This window comes from Rhinopithecus roxellana, chromosome 6 (genome assembly GCF_007565055.1).
Source record: "Rhinopithecus roxellana isolate Shanxi Qingling chromosome 6, ASM756505v1, whole genome shotgun sequence".
In the NCBI taxonomy this organism is placed as follows: Eukaryota; Metazoa; Chordata; class Mammalia; order Primates; family Cercopithecidae; genus Rhinopithecus; species Rhinopithecus roxellana.
Window position 1 is genome coordinate 54,051,134 of NC_044554.1, and position 24,294 is coordinate 54,075,427.

The following is a 24,294-nucleotide window of genomic DNA, read 5'->3' on the forward strand; positions in this document are numbered from 1 at the left end:
GATCCCTGCTTCAGTTCTTCAAAAGCATCAGGTACTTTTAACATTGGGCCACACATCTATGTTGAGTCCCTTGACAATAAGGACACTCTTCCTGTATTAGTCCATTTTCATGCTGGTATGAAGACATACCTGAGACTGGGTAATTTATAAAGAGGAAAGGTTTATTTATTTATTTATTTATTTATTTATTTATTTTTTTTGAGAGCGGAGTCTCGCTGTGTCGCCCAGGCTGGAGTGCAGTGGCGCGATCTCGGCTCACTGCAAGCTCCGCCTCCCGGGTTCCCGCCATTCTCCCGCCTCAGCCTCCGAGTAGCTGGGACTACAGGCGCCCGCCACCGCGCCCGGCTAGTTTTTTGTATTTTTTTTTTAGTAGAGACGGGGTTTCACCGTGTTAGCCAGGAGGGTCTCAATCTCCTGACCTCGTGATCCACCCGCCTCGGCCTCCCAAAGTGCTGGGATTACAGGCTTGAGCCACCGCGCCCGGCCAGAGGAAAGGTTCAATTGCTCACAGTTCCGCATGGCTGGGGAGGCCTCAGGAAATTTGCAATCATGGTGGATGGCAAAACAGGAACATCTTACATGGCGGCAAGCAAGAGAAGTGAGTGCTAAGCAAAGGGGGAAGCCCTTCATAAAACCATCATAAAATCTTGTGGCCGGGCGCGGTGGCTCAAGCCTGTAATCCCAGCACTTTGGGAGGCCGAGACGGGCGGATCATGAGGTCAGGAGATCGAGACCATCCTGGCTAACACGGTGAAACCCCAGTCTCTACTAAAAAGTAAAAAAAAAAAAAAAAAAAAAAAAAAAAAATCTTGTGAGAACTCATTATCATGAGAACAGTAGCATGGGGGTAATTGCCCCCATGATTCAATTGCCTCCCACCAGGTCTCTCCCATGACATGTGGAGATTATGGGAACTACAATTCAAGATGAGATTTGGGTGGGGACAGAGCCAAACCATATCAGTTCCCTTCTCTAGAGAGGAGGTCGGCAGACATGAACCTAAGAGAAGGCACTGTTATGTTAAGGGATCCCAGAAGAGCCCACTGACCACAGTGCTGTGAGGGTCCCTCTAGGAAAATGCTCTCATCATGCTTTCATCAAACAGTGCAAAGAAGAGGTCAGCGTCATCCCAAGGCTCCCTTTCCATTGTTAGAATTCAGTACCCACAATTAGAGGGTGGGGTGGGGAGGTTCTTGCCTGAAGCTTATTTTTAGCTAATAATTTAATTGCCATTTTCAACTTGTGAGAGTTAAGATTCTGGACTGGGGGACTGCATTATTTCCTGAACTAGAGGTCTGAGGAGCTGGTTTCTGGAGTTAGCATGAATTAGTATTGTTGGCATAAGTTTTGTTCAAGAATGCTGGGCAAGAGAAGGCTCTGAAGGAGTGTTTTAACTTGGGGGAGTAGCATGGAATTTTTTCATAAGGCTTTAGCAGGAGGAGTCAGCCAGAGTTCAGCTAATTTCAAGAAGAGTTGGTCCAGGATGGCTCTCTAAAAACGGAGGAATTATCCCTGCAGATTTGCAGCTGTTGTTTTGGGCAATATGGAATTTTTATTTTATTTTATTTTTTTTTGAGATGGAGTCTTACTTTGCCTCCCAGGCTGAAGTGCAGTGGTGCAATCTCAGTTCACTGCAACCTCCGTCTCTTGGGTTCAAGCAATTCTCCTGCCTCAGCTTCCCGAGTAGCTGGGATTACAGATGTGCACCACCACATCTGGATAATTTTTTGTATTTTTGGTATAGATAGGGTTTTACCATGTTGGCCAGGCTGGTCTCAAACTCCTGACCTCAGATGATCCTCCCGCCTCAGCCTCCCAAAGTGCTGGGATTACAGGTGTGAGCCACCGTGCCCCGCCTGAACCACCATACCTGACTGATGGATTTTATCAGAAGGGATGAGGAGGAAGAGAGGGGCTAAGTGCAAGAGGCAGTGCAGAGAAACAGCTCTGTGGTTTAGGGGGTGAGAGATGGGGACCACAGTGGAATGTTTCCAGTCACTTCATTGGTTGTTTTGCATTTGTTCAACTAATATTTAAGAGCACTGTGTAAGTGTTAGTCACAATGTTAAAATACTGGAGGTAACCAGTGGGAAGCCACACACTCATCCCTAAAAACTACATATTCACACTTTTTCATTTTGCTTTGACTTGTGAGAACATAAAAAGATCGGGCAAACCTGACTGCCTGGTATATAAACTTGTACAATTGAAATTTGCTTATTAAAGGAAGAAATGCTTTCATTTGTTCTGGCCCTAATGAAGGCAGGAGCATTCTTGTTTAGTATCAGCGTGGGAATAGGAATGTTACTAAAACATTATTTGTGAAGTTGCTAATGGTGCTTTTTTGCTACAGTTCAAACTTTAGCGTACATCAGAGCCACCCGGAAGGTTTGTTAAAACACAGACTGTTGGGCCCCACCTCTGATGGTTCTGACTCTATGGATATAGGCAAGTGCCTGAAGATTTGCATTTCTAACAAGTTTACAGGTAGTGCTGATGGTGCTGGTCCGGGGATCATACTTTGAGAATCGCTGGTCTAGAGTCTAGAATCTGGATAATAGACTTGATAGCAGTTGCCTATATCTACTTGAGTCATGTTTTAGCGATTGTCCATGTGGCTAAATCATTGCTAGTGGGGTTTGAATCATGGCTTTGCCATCTAGACAGATCACAGTGAACGATACTGATCTGGTTTGCTCAGAGTCTATAGAAATGACTCATTAAAATGTCTGAAATTCAGGTTTCTTACTAATTATATTGGTTTCCTCATTTCATGGTTCAAACACTTGCATCACACTTTATATATTTTGCATAACACATTTACAAATTGTGTTATTTAGTCTGCTTAACAACTTGGTTTTTGTAGACAGAACAAATCTTTTCCTCCTGTTACAGCAAAGGAAACGGAGGCTGAGAGTAGGTAAGGAGTCTCTTGAGGTCACACAACTGCTTCCAGGGCCTCAGATTTTTTTTTTTTTTTTTTTTTTTTTTTTTTGAGACGGAGTCTCGCTCTGTCGCCCGGGCTGGAGTGCAGTGGCCGGATCTCAGCTCACTGCAAGCTCCGCCTCCCGGGCTTACCGCCATTCTCCTGCCTCAGCCTCCCGAGTAGCTGGGACTACAGGCGCCCGCCACCTCGCCTGGCTAGTTTTTTGTATTTTTTAGTAGAGACGGGGTTTCACAGTATTAGCCAGGATGGTCTCGATCTCCTGACCTCATGATCCGCCCGTCTCGGCCTCCCAAAGTGCTGGGATTACAGGCTTGAGCCACCGCGCCCGGCCGGGCCTCAGATTTTAAAACCAGTATCCTCCAGTTCTGTATCATATGGCCTGGCCTCAGCTGCAGTATTTTCTCTGCCCTCTTTCCAGTAGGAACTACATCTCTTCAGAGCTAGTCACATACATGTATCTATTTAGATGGAAATATAAAACTTATCTTCTTTAGGCAATCTTTTGAGAAATGTCATTCTGCCTAGCAGAGACTAAATTTTGGATTTCCAAACAGTTGCAGGTAAGACCCATGTGTCCTTTTCATTGCAAAGCGAGTTGATAACCAAAGATGAGCCTTCCTATGCTGGGTTCCTTCATGATATAGGGCTCACTTTGGGTCCTGTTTGTAGTTAACCAGTTTACATTGATTCTTCCAGGGGTTTTCAAATTCATCAGTATCTTTTAGTTAGTCTGTGGGCCTCTTCTGCCCCAAGTAAATCACCAATTGAATGTGACTCATCAAAGATTGTAGAATATGCGTGTATTTTTCCTCCTTTGGTATATCTCTGTTTGCTTCAGAGATTTTTGCACACGTGAGCTTGCCTTAATTAATGTTTGGCAGATATAAGAAGGTGTTTTGACTCTGGCTATTGTTTCTCCCTTCTGTAGATATGCAAAAGTTATAAGGGAGAGGGTCGGCAGCAGATTTGTAACCAGCAGCCACCGTGTTCAAGACTCCACATCTGTGACCACTTCACCCGAGGCAACTGTCGTTTTCCCAACTGCCTCCGGTCCCATAACCTGATGGACAGAAAGGTGCTGGCCATCATGAGGGAGCACGGGCTGAACCCTGACGTGGTGCAGAATATCCAGGACATCTGCAACAGCAAGCATATGCAGAAGAATCCCCCGGGGCCCAGAGGTAAACGTCTTTCTTTTTCAATTGTGTGAACTCTCTTTTTTTTTTTTTTTTTTTGAGACAGAGTCTCTCTGTGTCACTCAAGCTGGAGTGCAGTGGCATGATCTCAGCTCACTGCAACCTCTGCCTCCCAGGTTCAAGTGATTCTCCTGCCTCTGCCTCCCGAGTAGCTGGGATTACAGGTGCCCGCCACCACACCCAGCTAATTTTCGTATAAATTAGAGGAAAGGATTTCGCCATGTTGGCCAGGCTGGCCTTGAACTCCTGACCTCAGATGATCTCCCTGCCTCAGCCTTTCAAAGTAGTGGGATTACAGGCATCAGTCACTGCACCCGGCCAATTGTGTGAACTTTCAAATCAGCAGAAATCGCAACAAAGAAAAACTCTGCCATAAAAACTCTACCTTGCCACGTAAAACTCTTCATTTTCCCTTCCAAACTTCATGCATATGCATACACCATTTTTACATAATTATAATGGTAGTATACATGCAATGTTTGCAATTCAATTTTTATGCTTAGCACTATTGCTGGCCCCCAGGTGTAATTTTTTTTTTTTTTTTTTTTGAGACACAGTCTTGCTCTGTCACCTAGACTGGAGTGTAGTGGCACGATCTTGGCTCACTGCAACCTCTGCTTCCCGGGTTCAGGCAATTCTCCTGCCTCAGCCTCCCAAGTAGCTGGGACTACAGGTGCCTGCCACCACGCCCTGGCTAATTTTTGTATTTTTGGTAGAGATGGGGTTTCACCATATTGGCCAGGCTGGTCTTGAACTCCTGACATTGTGATCTACCTGCCTCGGCCTCCCAAAGTGCTGGGATTACAGGCGCAAGCCACCGCGCCCGGCCAGCCCCCCAGGTTTAAAAAGTGTGTATCATTTTCCTAAAAACTAATTAATAAAGCTTTTTTTTTTTTTTTTTTTTTTTTGAGACGGAGTCTCTCTCTGTCACCAGGCTGGAGTGCAGTGGCAGGATCTCAGCTCACTGAAAGCTCCGCCCCCCTGGGTTCAAGCCTCCTGCCTCAGCCTCCCGAGTAGCTGGGACTACTCGCCACAATGCCCAACTAATTTTTTTGTATTTTTAGTAAAGACAGGGTTTCACCATGTTAGCCAGGATGGTCTCGATCTCCTGACCTTGTGATCCACCTAGGCCTCCCAAAGTGCTGGGATTACAGGCATGAGCCATAGCACCCAGCATTTTTTTTTTTTTGAATAGAGTCTCACTCTGTCGCCCAGGCTGGAGTGCAATGGTGTGATCTTGGCTCACTGCAACCTCCATCTTCCGGGTTCATGCCATTCTCCTGCCTCAGCCTCCTGAGTAGCTGGGACTACAGGCACCTGCCACCATGCCTGGTTAATTTTTTTTTGAATTTTTAGTAGAAACGAGATTTCACTGTGTTAGCCAGGATAATCTCCACCTCCTGACCTCATGATCCACCCACCTTGGCCTCCCAAAGTGCTGGGATTACAGGCGTGAGCCACCACGCCCGGCCTAAAGCTTTTTTTTTTTTTTTTTTTAAGGAAAAGAAACAAACATAAAATTGTTTAGATTTACCAGCTGTTAACATTTTGTCCCAACTGCTTTAGCACTTTCTATCTGTATATACATACAGCTACTCACACACACGTAGAACATTTTGGTGGTTAAAGCATTTGATATATGCAAATAGCATGACATTTCACACCTGAATATATCAGCATGTATCTCCTCAGAATAAGACCATTCTCTTACATATTCACAAGACAATTAATACAGAAAATTTATTATTGATGCAAAACTATGTACAATTTAATTTATGGTCCTCAGTGCCATTTCTTTAAAAAAAAAAAACCCAATATTTTAAAATTTCAAAAAAAATCACAATGACTCCCATTCCCTCTTTTCCCCAGCCCCTCGCAACTAACATTCTGCTTTCTGTTTGTATGAATTTGACAACCCTAGGTACCTCATATAAGTGGAGTCGTACAATATTTATCCTTTTCTGACTGGCTTATTTCACTTAGCATGATGACCTCAGGGTTCATACATGTTATAGCATATGTCAGAATGAATAATATTTCATTGTATGTATATAATTGTATATTTTTCATTCATTCATCTGTCAATGGACATTTGAGTCATTTCCAGTTTGACTATTGTGAATAATGCTGCTGTAAATATGGTGTACAGATGCCACTTTGAGACCCCGTTTTCAGTTCTTTGGGGGTATATAATCTGAAGTAGAAGTGCTGAATCACATGGTAATTCTATGTTTAAGTTTTTGAGGAACAATCATACCGTTTTTTGTAGCAGCTGTGCCATTTTTCATTTCTGCCAACAATGCACATGGGTTCAAATTTCTCACATCCTCTATCATTTTGTGTTTTCTGATTTTTTTTAATAATAGTCATCCTTAGGAGTATGAAGTGTTATTATTACTTTTTTTTTTTCTTTTTTTGAGACAGTGTCTCACTCTGTCACTCAGGCTGGAGTTCAGTAGCATGACTTCAGCTCACTGCAATGGCCGCCTCCCAGGTTCAAGTGATTCTTCTGCTTCAGTCTCCCAGGTAGCTGGGATTAGAAGTGCCTGCCACCACACCCAGCTGATTTTTATATTTTTAGTAGAGATAGGATTTCAATATGTTGGCCAGGCTGGTCTTGAACTCCTGACCTCAAGTGATCCACCCACCTTAGCCTCCCAAAGTGCTGGGATTCCAGGCATGAGCCACCGTGCCCAGCCAAGTGCTCCTATTTCTGAAGCATTTTCATATTATATACTGACATTCATTTTTAATGTCTTTATGAAGTGGATGTAGAAAAGGTGAATTTTATAAAGCAGATCGAATACATGATTCTAAGATTCTGTGCAAAGTAATGAACAATTAAACTTCCTTATATTTGGGAAATGGTTTATCAGTTTACAAGGGACTTTCACCCCAAATAAATATTTCATCATTGTTCCTCACAGTGAAACCACAAGAAAAGGCAGATATGTCATTTATTAGCCTTACTTAAGGGGGAAAAGAAACTGAGACTCAGAAATAGTAAGCAACTTTTATTGCAAGCAGCCTCAGCTCATTTTTAGGCAGAATGAAGGATAATATAATGAAGAAATAAAAGGTAACATTTTCAAGGCCTCACACCACTAGAAAGTAGCAGAGTGCATGTTCTGATCCCATATCTAATGTTTTTTCTCCCACACTACAGTGGCCCCTGAACAGGGGAACGTCTGGAGGAATGGGTTTTGGTGGTAGCTTCTCAATGTATACTTATTGTGAATGAGAAAGATCTGTATATGTTTTCACTTCTAGTTAATCTCCTAAGTGAAGCCTTTTCTTGACAGGAGGAGGGTGTTTGCTTTTACTACATTACTGCTGCCCCCTGGGGTTTGGAAGAGAAAAAAACGTCTCTTCTACCCCTTCTCCACACAAAAAACTCACACACACGAGCACACGTGCACACCTCACATTCACACACCACACGTGCACTTGTGCCTCAAACACAGACATGCTCGTCTTCTACATGTACCCCCAGCACACACACACACCCCCCCCACATAAACATCACATGCATGCACGCCACACACACACTCCACACGTGCTCACAAACACACCCTTACTCCTTCCTTCCTCCCTGCTTCCAGGAGGGTGTGACCTGTCAAGTTTCTAGAGGGAGGCCGGTTCCCTCCAGGCCACACTGCTTTGTCGATGTTGACTTCTGATACACTTTGGCCTTATGGAGTGGGATGAAGAAAACTAGAAAAATTTCCAGATTAAACAAAGTCAGGCCTTTAGACTGTGGTTTCATTTTCTGTTGGTTTGTTTGAAGCACTGTGAATCTGTCAATAGCCAGGTACACCCATATCACAATATGGGCAAAATCGAATGCTTTCTGGAAAATCTTCTCTGATTTGCCCTAATCTCTCTCTCTCCATTGACCACAGTGGTGAATGTTGACTCAGGATCAGGAGATAGTGGACAACCCCACCTAAAAGTTTTGGGGTTTGGGGGCTACTTTGAGTCCCAGAAGAGAGCCAGGGTCTCACTATCATCCTAGGCCATGGAACTGACGTGCTCTGCCGTGCAGGCAGAATGACAAGATTCTTTCATCTACTGACACAGTCGGTGAGCACCTGTAGTCCCAGCTACTCAGGAGGCTGAGGCGGGAGGATCGCTGGAGCCCTGATGTTCCAGGTTGCCGTGAGCTGTGGTCGGGCCACTGCATTCCAGCCTGGGCAACAGAGCAACACTCCATCTCTTAAAAAAAAAAAAATTCCCGTCATTGTCAAACCACCCACTTTCAAGATTTTTACACATCAAACCACCCATCTTCAAGATTTTTACACATCAGATTAGGCCAAGTACTTTGATAGCCCTTGGCTAGCAAGGCTGGAAAAGCTAAGAGGGGGAAGGGTGGTAGGAACTCAGTTACATTAACTCCAATGTTCATTACTTTGTTTCATTTTGACTTTTTCTCCCCTAGCTCCTTCCTCGCATCATAGAAACATGGCATATAGGGCTAGAAGCAAAAGTAGAGATCGGTTCTTTCAGGGCAGCCAAGAATTTCTTGCGTCTGCTTCAGCGTCTGCTGAGAGGTCCTGCACGCCTAGTCCAGATCCGAGCGGCCACAGGGCTTCCCTGGAGGACACACCTGTGGATGATCTGACCCACAAGTTCACGAATCTGGGGAGTCAGGATCGCGCTCGGCCTCCCTTAGGCTCGTCCAAGGCTACCGATCTTGGAGGAACAAGTCAGGCCGGAGCAAGCCGGAGGTTTTTAGAGAACGGCAGTCAAGAGGACCCCTTGCGTGGAAATCCAGGCAACACTTACCTTGCTTCCAATTCAACACCAGCCCCCAAGTGGAAGAGCCCCACATCCTGGACAAATGACCAAGGCGCCAGGAGAAAGACTGTGTTTCCTCCCACGCTACCTGCCACCCTCTCTTCTCTTGGCTCTCTGCAAACACCTGAAGCTGTGACCACCAGAAAGGGTGCAGGCTTGCTTTCCTCAGACTACAGGAACGTCAACGGCAAAAGTGGAACTCAGGACGTCCAGCCTGGCCCTCTTTTTAATAATAATGCTGATGGAGTGGTCACAGATATAACTTCTACCAGATCCTTAAATTACAAAAGCACAAGCAGCAGTCAGAGAGAAATATCAACACCTAGGACTCAGGATGCTGGACCTGCTTCCCGGGATGTTCAGGCCACTGGCAGAATCACAGATGATGCTGGCCCAAGAGTGGCACTTGTTAATGGTAAATACAAAGGGAAGAAATTTGGGGCTAGTACATTTGTTCACGATACACCAAATGGCTCTAGTCAAGTGGTGGATAAAACTACTGATGTAGAAAAAACTGGTGCCACTGGTTTTGGCTTAACAATGGCAGTCATGGGGGAGAAAGATAAGTTACGTTCTGGAAGTCATAGTCTGAGGAGCCTGGTCCCCACCACACCTGGGGAATCCACTGCCCCTGCACAAGTCAGGACTCTGCCTCAGTCACCTGCTGCCCTTTCCTCAAGCAACAGAGCTGCAGTATGGAGGGCCCAGGGGCAGAACTGCACCCAGGTTCCTGTTTCCCCTGCCAGTGAGCTCACAAGGAAGACAACAGGCTCTGCTCAGTGTAAGTCACTGAAGGACGAACGGGCCCCTGTGTCTTGAGTCTTCAGCAGAGTGGCTATGGCTGCTGGTTTTTCCTTGGATGTTCCCCAGTTCTTAAAGGGCAGAGAGTTAGAGGGTTTTGGTTAAGGGGTGGTCTGGTGAGGAGGTTGACTAATGAAGACAGGGAAGGACCAACCAGTAGAACCACAGGGAATAAGCTGCCACATTTATTGACAATAGGAATATTTCAACTATGATTTAAGAAATAAACTTAACTTTCACAGGACTCTGAGGTCCACATTTTTGTTGTATGGAGGGGCTGTCTAGACACTCATGAGAAACACATAAATCATAGGAATTTTCTTGAACATGGCCTGCATTTCAGATATTCTTTCCCATTGTGAGACCAAGTGCCTTGATTTTTGGTTTAAACATTAAGATCAGCATACATGCATCCTTTTTTGTTTCATAGATTCTTTATCTGATGTCACAAGGACCACATCTTCTAGGGTGGATGATCATGGCTCAAAGGAAATTTGTCTTGACCATCTGTATAAGGGTTGTCCATTTAATGGTGAGTAACCTAAGGACTTTTCTGTAAGCTTCTACCTTTTGGCCATTGTAAATAATGCTGCTATGAACATGGGTGTGCAAATGTCTTCTCAAAACCCGGCTTTCAATTCTTTTGGATATATACACAGAAGTGGAGTTGGGGGATCATACAGTACTTCTTTTAATGTTTTTTTTCTGCGGAACTATTTTTCATAGTGGCTGTACCATTTTTCTATCCCACCAGCAATGCACAAGGGTTCACATTTCTCCAAATCCTCACCAACACTTGTTCTTTTTGTATGTGTGTGTTTGCCTTTTTTGTTTGTTTGTTTGTTTGTTTTGAGATAGAGTCTCGTTCTGTCACCCAGGATGGAGTATAGCAGTGCAGTCTCAGCTCACTGCAACCTCTGCCCCCTGGGTTCAAGTGATTCTCATGCCTCAGCCTCCCAAGTAGCTGGGATTACAGACGTGTGCCCACCACGTCCGGCTAACTTTTATATTTTTGGTAGAGACGGGGTTTTGGCACATTGGCCAGGCTGGTCTTGAACTCCTGACCTCAAGTGATCCACTCACCTCGGCCTTCCAAAGTGCTGAGATTACAGGCATGAACCACTGCGCCCAGTCACTGTTTGTCTTTCATAGCAGCCATTCTAACAAGTGTGAGTTGTGAACTATAATGAGTGGTTATGTACTTTTCAATCAGCCAAGTCTCAAGTGGGGCCACTCAAGGTGTCCCTGCAGTGTCTAAACTTGTCTTTTTTGGTTGTTTGTTTTGGAGCTGTCACACATCTTTATTTTGAATATTTCAAAACAATTTAAACATAACAATGCAAATTTTGAAAAACAGAACTATTTTCTATCTTCGTGTACTGTAGCTTATAACATCTATTCATTCTTTTTTTTTTTTTTTTTTTTTTTTTTTTTTTTTTTTTGAGACGGAGTCTCACTCTGTCGCCGGGGCTGGAGTGCAGTGGCCGGATCTCAGCTCACTGCAAGCTCCGCCTCCCGGGTTCACGCCATTCTCCTGCCTCAGCCTCCCGAGTAGCTGGGACTACAGGCGCCCGCCACCTCGCCCGGCTAGTTTTTTGTATTTTTTAGTAGAGACGGGGTTTCACCGTGTTAGCCAGGATGGTCTCGATCTCCTGACCTTGTGATCCGCCCGTCTCGGCCTCCCAAAGTGCTGGGATTACAGGCTTGAGCCACCGCGCCCGGCCCATCTATTCATTCTTTAGCCGGCATTTCTGCAATGGCTATCTTTTGTATGCCTAGCCCTGTGCCAAATATGCAAGGGGGAAGTAAGCTAAACCATAGTGCAGCCTTCTCTTTAGTGACTTTGTAATTAAGGTAGGGCATGAAAACATCCATAAAATGCTAGGCACGGTGGCTTAGGCCTGTAATTCCAGAACTTTGGGAGACTGAGGCAGGTAATCACTTGAGGCCAGGAGTTCAAGACCAGTCTGGCCATCATGGTGAAAACCCATCTCTACTAAAAATACAAAAATTAGCCGGGCGTGGTGGCACAGGCCTGTAATCCCAGCTACTCGGGAGGCTGAGGCAGGGAAATCTCTTGAACCCGGGAGGTGGAGGTTGCAGTGAGCCAAGATCGCGCCATTGCACTCCAGCCTGGGCAACAGAGTGAATGAGACTCTGCCTCAAAACAAAAACAAAAGCAAACAAACAAAAAATCTGCAAATGAGAAAACTGCGTGAAGTAAGTAAAAACATATAAAAAATTAACCCCCAGCTGAGTATTGGGTACTGGCTAAAGGAATGCAAAAAATACAAGTCAGATGGGGATGGAGTGAGATTCGTTAGGAGAATCTTTCTTGAAGAGATGAACTGTAGGCCAGGGCTTCAAGGAAATACAGGCTGAAAACAAAACAAAACAAAACAAAACAAAAAACAGAAAAAAGGAAATACAGGCTGTTGTCTCTGCTGGAGAGCATTTTGGCTTAATACACTTGGGGGGTGCAGAAAGGGTAACTAAATTTCTGATTACCTCAAATTTCTATCTGGGTAGAGTGACTTTGGGGGGAGTGGGGAATTTTTGTTTTCTTTTCTTTTTTTCTTTTTTCTTTTTTTTGAGACAGAGTTTCACTCTGTCACCCAGGCTGGAGTGCAATGGAGTGATCTTGGCTCACTGCAACCTCAACCTCCCAGGTTCAAGTGATTCTCCTGCCTCAGTCTCCCGAGTAGCTGGGATTACAGGCACCCACTAACATGCCTGGCTAATTTTTGTATTTTTAGTACAGACAGGATTTCATCATGTTGGCTAGGCTGGTGTTGAACTCCTGGCCTCAAGTGATCTGCCTGTCTTGGCCTCCCAAATGGTAGGATTACAGGCGTGAGCCACCACACCCGGCCTGAATTTTTGTTTTCTGATGCATCTCCAAGGTAATGAAGGAACCTGGATAATGGACACACAGCAATGTCAGCAGGTATAGATGGGACCTGTCTGGCAGGGGGCAGGCAGGAATGGATGGGGAAAGCTGGCAGTGAACTTGACTGAATTGTTTAGAATCCCCGCTCAACAGTCCCTCAGACCCCATCTTTGTCTTTGTAGGTAGCTGCAGCAAAGTCCACTTCCATCTGCCTTACCGGTGGCAGATGCTTATTGGTAAAACCTGGACGGACTTCAACCACATGGAGATGATCGAGGAAGCCTACTCTGACCCCAGAATCCACATGTAAGTTGGTGACTGTACTCCAGCTTTCAAGAGCCCAACATTATCAAAGGGAAGCATTAGTGCTATTCTTAGGGGAAAAAGAAAAAAACACTTTTCCATAGGAATCCCATTCCAGTGTGAAATACTTCTTGAGATAAAAATGGCAAGTGCCTGCTGAGTTAATGAAGGAAAAACACCGCTGGGTGGGTTTAAGGTCACACTGAGCCTGGCTAATACTAGAGATCCTGGGAATGTTTGCTAACTCAAATGAAACAGTGACATGATTATTTGTTTAGCTGATAGTTGTCTGTGTCCTGCAGAAAAACACAGGGCAGAGGCCGGTTTGTATCCTGATCAGTTCATCACGGAACTATTAAAAGTACTAAATGATTTAGGATGAAAGAGCCTTTGGCTTAACTTCATAGTTTAGAAACATGATTTGAATAATTTCTTATAGTTTTAGTGTAGAATTTTGTTGTGTACTTTAGCATTTAATACCTTCCTTATGTTTGCTATTTTCTCTAGCCTGGAGTCGTCTAAGAGGTTACCTTACATTTCTGCTTCTGGCTGAGTGTCGTTCATGCTTATAATCCTAGCACTTTGGGAGGCTGAGGCAGGAGAATCACTTGAGCTCAGGAGTTTGAGATTAGCCTGGGCAATTTGATGAAACCCTGTCTCTACTAACAATACAAAAACTAGCCAGGCATGGTGGCACGCACCTATGATCCCAGCTACTCGGGAGGCTGATGTGAGAGAATCACTGGAGCCCAAGAAGTCGAGGCTGCAGTGAGCTGTGATTGTGCCACCACACTCCAGCCTGGACGACAGAGTGAGACCCTGTCTCAAAAATAAGTAAAAACATTTCTCCTTCTGGAAGAGCTGAAATGGGTGATACCCATATGACCATATTTATCTATGGTGTGCAGGGATATAAGAAACATCCCAGTTTAACAAGGAAATTCTTTAGGGGGAAAAGTTGCATTACTTTTCATCATATGAGAATTTAGTGATTTGGGGGGTGGAGATTCTGTGTTGCTGCATTTTTACCACTAGAGGGCGACATCAGCTATTTTCTTGTTGCTATGTCTATATTTCCGCCCCCAGGCAAGTTGAGACCAGGGTTTCTCAACCTGAGCGCTACTGACATTTTGGGCCAGATAGTTGTTTGCTCTCAGGGCTGTTTAGCCCTATTCCTAGCCTCAATCCACAGATGACAGGAAGCACCACCCCCCCACCAGCCCTGCTGGTTGTCATAACCCAAAATGTCTTCAGATGTAAAATATCCACGGAGGTCAAAATCATTCCTGATTGAGAACCACTGATCTAAGAGGTCTTAGAGCAGCAGTTCTCAAACTTTTTGGTCAGAGAACTCCTCAACACTTAAAATCTTTTCAGGACCCAAGGCCGGGCGCGATGGCTCATGCTTATAATCCCAGCACTTTGGGAGGCCGAGGCGGGCGGATCACAAAGTCAGGAGTTTGAGACCAGCCTGGCCAACGTAGTGAAACCCTGTCTCTACTTAAAAAATACAAAAAGTTTGCTGGGTGTGGTGGCAGGCGCCTGTAATTCCAGCTACTTGGGAGGCTGAGGCAGGAGAATAGCTTGAACCCGGGAGGCAGAGGTTGCAGTGAGCCGAGATTGCGCCACTGCACTCCAGCCCAGGCAACAGAGTGAGACTGTCTCAAAAGAAAAAAAAAAAAATGTGTTCAGTATCCCAAAGAATTTCTGTTTATGTGGAATATAGCTATCAATATTTACCATATTAAGAATTAAAACTGAGAACAATTATATATTTGATTCACTTAAAAATAAGAATAAGCTTGCTATATGTTAACATAATGAACGTTTCATGTAACTATATTTAATACTATATACATACTCATGTATGCCCATTTAATATACATACCCAGGTATATAACTGTGTATTTATATATGTATATATAATATTTATATGGACAATTATAAAATAACTGTTTTCCAAAACAAAAAATTTATTGAGAGGAGTTTTATATTTTTGCAAAGTAATGTTTGGCATGATAGAAGATAACTAGATTCTCATATCTGCTTCTTTATTCAATCTGCTGTGAAATCATATATTGTGTAGCCTCTGGAAAATTTCGTCGTGTATTCATGAGAGAATGAAAGTGAAAAAAGCAAATAATGTTTAATGTTATTATGAAAATAACTTTAACCTTGCCAATTTTCCACAAGGGTCTCCACATTTTGATAGCGATTTAAATAATAATAAATAATTTTTAAAATGGACCAAATGTGAGTTTCTAACTTACTTTCTAACATTGAGCCAATCAGGAGTTTTGTGGGCATAGTTTTATTTTGGGATTTTTCTGAGGGAAGAATGCACCATGTGATACCATTAATTATGTGGTGCAGGCAAGTCACTTTCCTGTCTGCATTTCCATGTTTGTTTTATGTATAGGACCTGAAGCTATGGAAAGAAAACTTGAAGATCTATTTTAGCCCTGAAAGTTTAATTCTGCGCTCTCATTAGGGAAGACGAGATTGTGGAAAACAGGGGTCAATGAAACATTATGTTAACTTAATACTTTTCTCTCTCAGCTGTTCTGTAGGAAGTTATACAATCAATTTTCGGGAAATGAGTTGTTGTGATTTCATTCCTGTCCGACGCCTCTCCACTCCTTCTTCTGTCACCAACCCAGCCAATTCTGTCTTCACCACCACATGGATTTGGTATTGGAAGAATGAATCTGGCACATGGATTCAGTATGGAGAAGAGGTGAGCACTGTTCCTCTTTGTAGAGGGCTCTTGTTTAAACTTGTCAACTTAAAAAGAACACTATTGGCTGGGCAGGGTGGCTTACGCCTGTAATCCCAGCACTTTGGGAGGCCGCGGCAGGCGAATCATCTGAGGTCAGGAGTTCGAGACCAGCCTGGCCAACATGGTGAAACCCCATCTCTATTAAAAATACAAAAATTAGCCAGGCGTGGTGGCAGGCGCCTATAATCCCGGCTACTCCAGAGGCTGAGGCGGGAGAATCTCCTGAACCCGGGAGGTGGAGGTTGTAGTGAGCTGAGATTGCACCACTGCATTCCAACCTGGGGGATGGAGTGAGACTCTGTCTCCAAAATAAATGAATAAATAAATAAAATAAAAAGAACACTATTAATAAAATGTTTGATGCCTATGTGGTTACCCATGGAGTGTGGGAGAGGAAGTGGTATTTTTTTACTTTGTACACAGCTATATTCAATTTTTTTTCAGCAAGCATGCACTCCAGTTGCAGTCATACATTAAAGTATAATTTTAATTTTTTTTTTTTTTGAGATGGAGTTTCACTCTTGTGACCCATGCTGGAGTGCAATGGCGTAATCTTGGCTCACTGCAACCTCCACCTTCTGGGTTCAAGCGATCTTCCTGCCTCAGCCTCCCGAGTAGCTGGGATTACAGGCATGCACCACCACGCCCAGCTAATTTTTGTATTTTTAGTAGACATGGGGTTTCACACGTTGGACAGGCTAGTCTTGAACTCCTGACCTCAGGTTATCCACCCACCTCGGCCTCCCAAAGTGTTGGGATTACAGATGTGAGCCACTGTGCCCGGCCATATATTAATTATTTTTAAGGAACTCCTTGAGACATGTCAGCTGCACTTCCCTCTTTCCTCACCATCAGAGGGGAGAGTGGAACCTTGAGATAGCTTTCTTTTTTTTTTTTTTTTTTTTGAGACGGAGTCTCGCTCTGCTGGCCAGGCTGGAGTGCTGTGGCTGGATCTCAGCTCACTGCAAGCTCCGCCTCCCGGGTTCATGCCATTCTCCTGCCTCAGCCTCCCGAGTAGCTGGGACTACAGGTGCCTGCCACCTCGCCTGGCTAATTTTTTGTATTTTTTAGTAGAGACGGGGTTTCACCGTGTTAGCCAGTATGGTCTCGATCTCCTGACCTTGTGATCCACCTGTCTCGGCCTCCCAAAGTGCTGGGATTGCAGGCTTGAGCCACCGCGCCCGGCCTGAGATAGCTTTCTATGTATAAACACATAAATATACAGAGACTGCTGCTTTGAGCTGGAAAAGAGGGCGAGAGTGAGAACTTAAAGGACCATATGGATGATGGCATGGTTAATTAGACCAGGGCATGTGTTAATTCACTAACGCAGTGAAACCACATCTGGTACAGATAGTCACTACTCTTCAGTCAGAGTCTGGATTTAGATGGACTTAAAGGACTGGAACTAGAAGATTCTAGGCTGACCCATAGTAGGGGCATAGTAATAGGGGATGGAAGTTTAGATGAGCAGAGCTTCTGTTCTTCTGTCTCAGTGTCCCTTCCTCCCTTCAACTCATAGATTAAAGAGAGAAAGAAAGCAGACCTTAAGCAGGTAATGAAATCAGGGTGATAAGAAACAGAAAATGAAAGGAAGAGATTAAAATGAAGCCAAAAACAATGCATGGGCTGGGTGCGGTGGCTCACTTCTGTAATCCCAGCACTTTGGGAGGCCGGGGGCGGGGGCTGGATCGCCTGAAGTCAGGAGTTCGAGACCAGCCCGGCCAACATGGTGAACCCTGTCTCTACTAAAAATACAAAAAATTAGCCGGACGTGGTGGTGGGTACCTGTAATCCCAGCTACTCGGGAGGCTGAGGCAGGAGAATTGCTTGAACCTGGAGGCAGAGGTTGCAGTGAGCCGAGATTGCACCGCTGTACTCCAGCCTGGGTGACAAAGTGAGACTTCATCTCAAAAAAAAAAAAAAAAAGATAATGCAGGGACAAAGAAATGGCAGCGTAAGGTTCTACATATTTAGGTTGGTGTAAAATTACTTTTGGGTTGGTGGTAATTACTTTTAATAGCAAAAACAGTGATTACTTTTGCACCGAACTAATAGTTACAAATCAGTGGGTTATACATTTGGTTCTGAGCTGCCTAACTGCCAAAGCAAACCAAATACTTGGGAGAGGTACTGCTCTGTTATGTTAGTGAGGCCTGAGAAAAACACCTCCTATAGCGGGCCACATGGCAGGAACCCTGTGTGCTGTAGTGAGGTCCTCAACCACAAACAGCCCTACCATGAATTCATCTGCATGTTGATTTCCCAACTGTCTTAGCAGCAGATACATTTTATCAAACCATCTTTCAAAGACTTTAAAGGAGCCAAGGAGAGTAAAGCAGGGCTGCCCTGGTGGAATAGGATAGGGGCTCAGAGCGGTCTCCTGGGCCCCTCCTTGTTGCTCTCCTCTCTCCTGTGGTGGCCCATGTAGCATCTTTGCTGAACAGAGTTCTGCTGAAACTCCTGAGTGTGTGAAAACCCCTATGGTATTAAACTTTGCACAGATTCTTTGTATGCTCAAGCCAAGGATGATGTCAAATAAGTGATTCTGTCAGGCACCTGTGGAAATAAAATTATAAACCCAAATTAATTAGCCTTGGTTAAAATAAAAATAAGCTATAGGTCTTGATGGTTTTTATATCAAATAATTGGAATTTTCAGTAAGATATAAAGGGGAAGGGTTGGCAAACATTTGCATTCTAGTTACATCAAGGTTCCAGGAGGCCAGACGTGGTGGCTCATGTCAGTAATCGCAGCACTTTGGGAGGCTAAGGTGGATGGATCACCTGAGGTCAGGAGTTCAAGACCAGCCTGGCCAACATGGTGAAACTATGTCTCTATTAAAAATACACACAGAAAATTAGCTGGGCGTGGTGGTGCCCACCTGTAATCCCAGCTACTTGGGAGGCTGAGGCAGGAAAATCGCTTGAACCCAGGCGGTAGGGGTTGCAGTGACCCAAGATTGTGCCACTACACTCCAGCCTGGGTGACAGAGTAAGACTCAAAAAAAAAAAAAAAAAAAAAAAAAGTTTCAAGAACCAAAAAGAACTATTCGGGGGAAAGAGAGTATTTAAATTTAAATTTAAATTTACACAAGTTCAATCATGTTCCCTAATAAAACATCAAGAAACTTCCTGAGCTTTTTTTTTTTTTTTTGAGACAGAGTTTTGCTTGTTACCCAGGCTAGAGTGCAATGTTGTGGTCTCAGCGCACTGCAACCTCTGCCTCCCAGGTTCAAGCAATTCTCCTGCCTCAGCTTCCTGAGTAGCTGGGATTACAGGCACCCACCACCATGCCTGGCTAGTTTTTTGTATTTTTGGTTGAGACGGGGTTTCACCATGTTGGCCGGGCTGGTCTCAAACTCCTGACCTTAGGTGATCCGACTGCCTCAGCCTCCCAAAGTGCTGGGATTACGGGCGTGAGCCACCACGCCCAGCCCTTCCTGAGTTTTTTAATACAAAGTTCTCTCTGGGACATTTAGTCTGTGTTAGCTGTAGAGTTTTTATTTTATTTATTTTTATATTCTGGATTCCCATGAAAACTGCAGAGTTTTTAGAATGTAACATTCAATCTGCAAACACATGAATGTTGTATTCACTAAATGTGACACGGGTTTGTTGGACGTTCACTGAAGATGTGAATGAACTCTTACTGTCATACTAATAAGACCCATCATTACATAAACTGGGCTCTAGTTATTAAAGAAAAAAAAAAAGGAAAAATCAGGTCCTGGGTTTACCATTTTCCTTGCTGGGAGTCCAAGTAAAATTAAAATAATGTTTCTGGGAGATTTGAACCCCACATATCAGGAGCAGCCTGGTTTCTTTCATGGGTCAATACATTATGGTCCAAGTTTGCAGCTCTTTGGTGACCTGCCTTGAGCCAGTGTACGGGCTAAAATATTTAGAGAAAGGAGTGGACTGTGTAGCCTTCAGCCAGTGAAGAAATAAATAAAAGCATAGCCAGCTTTTATTTCTTGTAACTGAATTTTTTTTTTTTTTTTTTTTTTTTTTTTTGAGATGGAGTCTCGCTCTGTCGCCCAGGCTGGAGTGCCCGATCTCAGCTCACTGCAATCTCCGCCTCCCAGGTTTACGCCATTCTCCTGCCTCAGCCTCCCAAGTAGCTGGGACTATAGGCGCCCGCCACTTCGCCCGGCTAGTTTTTTGTATTTTTAGTAGAGACGGGGTTTCACCGTGTTAGCCAGGATGGTCTCGATCTCCTGACCTCGTGATCCGCCCGTCTCGGCCTCCCAAAGTGCTGGGATTACAGGCTTGAGCCACTGCGCCCGGCTGTAACTGAATTTTGAATAAGTCAGGTAACTAAGAGTTCTGGGTTGGAACCTCTCTAAGAGGACCTTGAGGTGTAGAGATTTTTGCCAACAAGTAGGTACATATGCTTTGATTATGAGCTGTCTGGGAGGTAAAATAGATATTGTTTTATGGAAATTGATGTACTTAACCAGGACTCATACCTACATAGATGGCGGGCAGGGAGAGGGTGTGGTATTAGGAGAAGTGATGACTGAATCGATGGGCAGCTGGGCAGCAATGGTGTAGGGTGTAGTGATAGCAGGGCTGACAGGAGGGCAGAGCATGGGAGTCATTTGATGTGCACCAGGTAGGGAGTACAGATTCAGGTCTTCAAAGATGTTTACCAGCAAAGTAGCTAAACTTAGCAGCTGTGGAAGCTGGTGTTGAGAAACAGCGGGAGGCTATGGCCTGAGGGACCCTCTCAGAGCAAGGACAAGCCACAGCTCTAGAAAGCCAAGGTTGAGGCAATCATTGACACCCAGGATATAAGCTAAGACCTGTTTACTGCAACTGAAACATAGATTCAAGTCTTGTAGGGAATAAATAATTGGCGACTGTATGATTTATTCATTTATTCAGACCTCGAGTAACAGTACTGTACTCTAGGACACATGATGGCTATTAAATTAATGGTAGCTAAAAGGTCTAATGAGACATCTTGCAAGGCTGTCACTATCTGTCACTTAAGAGTATGGGACAACTGTAGCTTAGGATTGCCAAAGAACTGGGGCCAGCTCGGCACAGATATGACTGATTTTCAGATACCACAAAAAAGACTTATCCTTACAAGAATACCTTAGGATACCTTTACAATAGAAACACTTGGTAATTGACTCAGACAGCACACAGAAACAAGAGAGGGACTTTGAGAGTTGCTTCTGGACCATCAGTCACTTGTGTGACCTCTTGACCATAACATACCCTGACATGGGCACGTTCCTGCTGTCCTATTAGTCTTACAATAGCGAGGGTTGAATGAACCAGCCTATACAGCAAGCAGTGCCTGAGACTCATCTCTGATGTGGACTAAACCAAGGGGAAATGTTACCCTTGAGGACTTGACCACCTATCAGGGTTCATGAACATGACAAGTGCAGTGTGAGGGCAAGGCTAGAGAAGGTCAGAGTGGAGCCATGCTAGGCTGTGCAGATGCCCAGACACTGCCTTACTGGCCCTGTGCTGTCCAGTATGACAACCACTTGCCATATGTGGCAATTTCATTTTAAACTTTAATTAAACACATAAAAAATTAAGAAATCAGTTGGTCACTGTAGTCACATTTTCAGTGCTGTATAGCCACATATGAAGGAGTTAAAAATATGCCACTCTGGGCCGGGCGCGGTGGCTCAAGCCTGTAATCCCAGCACTTTGGGAGGCCGAGACGGGCGGATCACGAGGTCAGGAGATCAAAACCATCCTGGCTAACACGGTGAAACCCTGTCTCTACTAAAAATACAAAAAACTAGCCAGGTGAGGTGGCGGGCGCCTGTAGTCCCAGCTACTCGGGAGGCTGAGGCAGGAGAATGGTGTAAACCCGGGAGGCGGAGCTTGCAGTGAGCTGAGATCTGGCCACTGCACTCCAGTCCGGGCAACAGAGCGAGACTCCGCCTCAAAAAAAAAAAAAAAAAAAAAATGCCACTCTGGGCCAGGCGCAGTGGCCCATGCCTATAATTCCAGCACTTTGGGAGGCTGAGGCGGGCAGATCACAAGATCAGGAGATCAAGACCATCCTGGCTAACACAGTGAAACCGCATCTCTACTAAAAATACAAAAGAATTAGCCGGGCGTGGTGGCGGGCACTTGTAGTCCCAGCTACTCGGGAGGCTGAGGCAGGAGAATGGCGTGAACCCAGGAGACGGAGCTTGCAGTGAGCAGAGATCGCACCACTGCACTCCAGCCTGGGCGACAGAGCAAGACTCTGTCTCAAAAAACAACAACAACAAAAAAGCCACTCTGGCATATTGACTATTTTGAGTTAAAAGCACTTGAGAAACAGCAGGTGCAAGATGATCACTCTGACCTTCTGTTACTTAAAAGCAGGAGATGAAATTCCCATGTGAAAGATGTTCTTCCCTGGCCGAGCGTAGTGACCCACACCTGTAATCCCAGCACTTTGGGAGGCTGAGGCGGGCTGATCACTTCAGGTCAGGATTTGGAGACCAGCCTGGCCAACATGGTGAAACCCCATCTCTACTAAAAATACAAGAATCAGCCAGGCGTGGTGGTGCATGCCTGTAATCCCAGCTACCCGGGAGGCTGAGGCAGAAGAATTGCTTGAACCCAGGAGATGGAAGTTGCAGTGAGCTACGATCATGCCATTGCACTCCAGCCTGGGTGACGGAGAGAGATTCATTGAGTCTCAAAATAGTAATAATAATAAAAAATAAAGAGGTCCTCCCTATACCAGAATGAAAGTAGCATTCTTATCATCAGGGCCAGGAAATCTGTGCAAACAAATCCTATTAGGCAAATCTTCATCCTCTTGGACACTTCTCTACCAAATTAACTTCCCTAGCCAAAGCCCCTTTGCCTCATCCCATTTTCATAATCTATGACTCTTTGTCTAATTCAATACAAGTGTTTATCTCTAACTGCAGCTTTAGGTCTTCACTTTCTTGTGAAGTCTCCTGTGCCACGTAAAACTTGTATTAAATGAACGTGTATGCTTTTCTCCTGTTGGTCTTTTTGTATATAAATTTATGGAGTACAAATGTAATTTTGTTACATGCATAGATTACCTAGTAGTAAAGTCAGGGCTTTTAGGGTGTCCCTCACCTGAATAACATACATTGTACCCATTAAGTAATTTTTCATCATCTACTCCCCTCCCAACCTGCCCTATCCCATCTCTACTAAAAATACAAAAATTAGCTGGGGTGTGGTGACATGCACTTGTAATCCCAGCTACTCAGGAGAATCCCTTGAACCCAGGAGGCGGAGGTTGCAGTGAGCCAAGATTGTGTCACTGCACTCCAGCCTGGGCAACAGAGGGAGAGGGAGACCCTGTCTCAAAAAAAAAAAAGAAAAGGAAAAAGAAAAGAAAGAAAGAGAGAGAGAGAGAGAGGAGAGGGAGGGAGGGAAGGAGGGAGGGAGGGAGGGAGGAAAGAAAGAAAGGAAAGAAAGAAAGAAAGAAATTTTGCCTCCCCTACATATCATATAGGACAGCGCAGAGAACATTTTCGTCACCACAGAATGTTCTAGTGAAGAGCACTGGTCTAGACCCTAGAGCCTTGCTAGTCAAAGTGAGGTCCACAGACCAGCAGCATCAGCCTCAGCGTCACCCAGGAGCTGGCTGAAGTATGGAGTCTAAATCGTCCCCAACTTCTCAGAATCATATCTGCACTTTAATATGATCTCTGGGGCACTCACATGTATGTCAAAGTTTGAAAGTCTCTGGACTTTTAAGTGAGGAACAGAGTGGGTTTTACAGAGCTGAGCAGGCAGTGGATGGATACAGGGCTTCAGCTGTAGGGATGGGAAATTGGGAAGCGATTCAGTTAGTGGTCAAAACAGGGGATGTCAAGGTGCCGAAGCTGTTCCACCTGCCCCACATCATGCCAGAGGTGTTTTGCTCGAGGAAGGCATAGGGTTTACCAGGCACCATCGAATCACAGCAGCAATCTCTTTTACAATCACTCTGATAGATACTATCCACACAGCTGTGGCAACAAGCATCTTCATGATATGAATTAATTGTTGGCTGCTGTAAGTTAGAACATTCTGCTAAAGTCAGCATCATTGTCCCTTCCACCCTTCGTACTGGTTCTACCTCGTGAAACACGTTCAAGTTTATTCCCACTTTGCCCTGTGTACAAATATTTGAACACTGCTTTCTGGTCCCACCATGCTCCACTCCAGGATAAAGAGACCCAGCTCAGGCCTTTCTCTGTCCAGGACATTTTCCTTAGACACTTTCATTCTGTTGCCCTCTGCTTACAACCAGCAGGCATTTCCATTAGGGAAGAGGAAGGGGTGTGGGTCTAGCTGAAAGCCCAAGAGTCTGGAATGTCATTTAAAAAAGGAACCATGAGCCCCTCCCCACCACGGCTGCCTGGAAAAATTTGCTTTCATTAACTCCTTTGTTCTAGATCACAGGAAACAAGTGTCTCCTCACCATTATATACAGGGAACCCCTGCTGCTAGGGGCGTACATCTAGTCTGCCCTGATCGGCCACCCTGGCCACTGGAATGAGGGCAGTGGATCAGTGGCCTAGCCTGCCCCCTTGCTAAAATCAACTCATTTCCCTTTTACCCACCCATTCCGATGT

The 24,294-nt window shown here is 44.7% G+C and overlaps 1 protein-coding gene across 3 annotated transcripts in view; it reads left to right on the forward strand.

Moving 5' to 3' along the window:
• Positions 1–24,294, forward strand: part of ZC3HAV1 (zinc finger CCCH-type containing, antiviral 1) — a 72,219-nt gene that overhangs the window by 26,740 nt on the left and 21,185 nt on the right. For 2 of the 3 annotated variants that reach the window (XM_010356300.2, XM_030932167.1), the window contains exons 3-7: positions 3,876–4,128; positions 8,585–9,358; positions 10,175–10,276; positions 12,817–12,940; positions 15,497–15,674. In XM_010356300.2, the coding sequence (XP_010354602.1) occupies positions 3,876–4,128; positions 8,585–9,358; positions 10,175–10,276; positions 12,817–12,940; positions 15,497–15,674 (1,431 nt within the window). Of the gene's footprint in view, positions 1–3,875; positions 4,129–8,584; positions 9,725–10,174; positions 10,277–12,816; positions 12,941–15,496; positions 15,675–24,294 lie in introns of all 3 variants that reach the window. The other variant, XM_010356299.2, reaches the window with a different exon arrangement.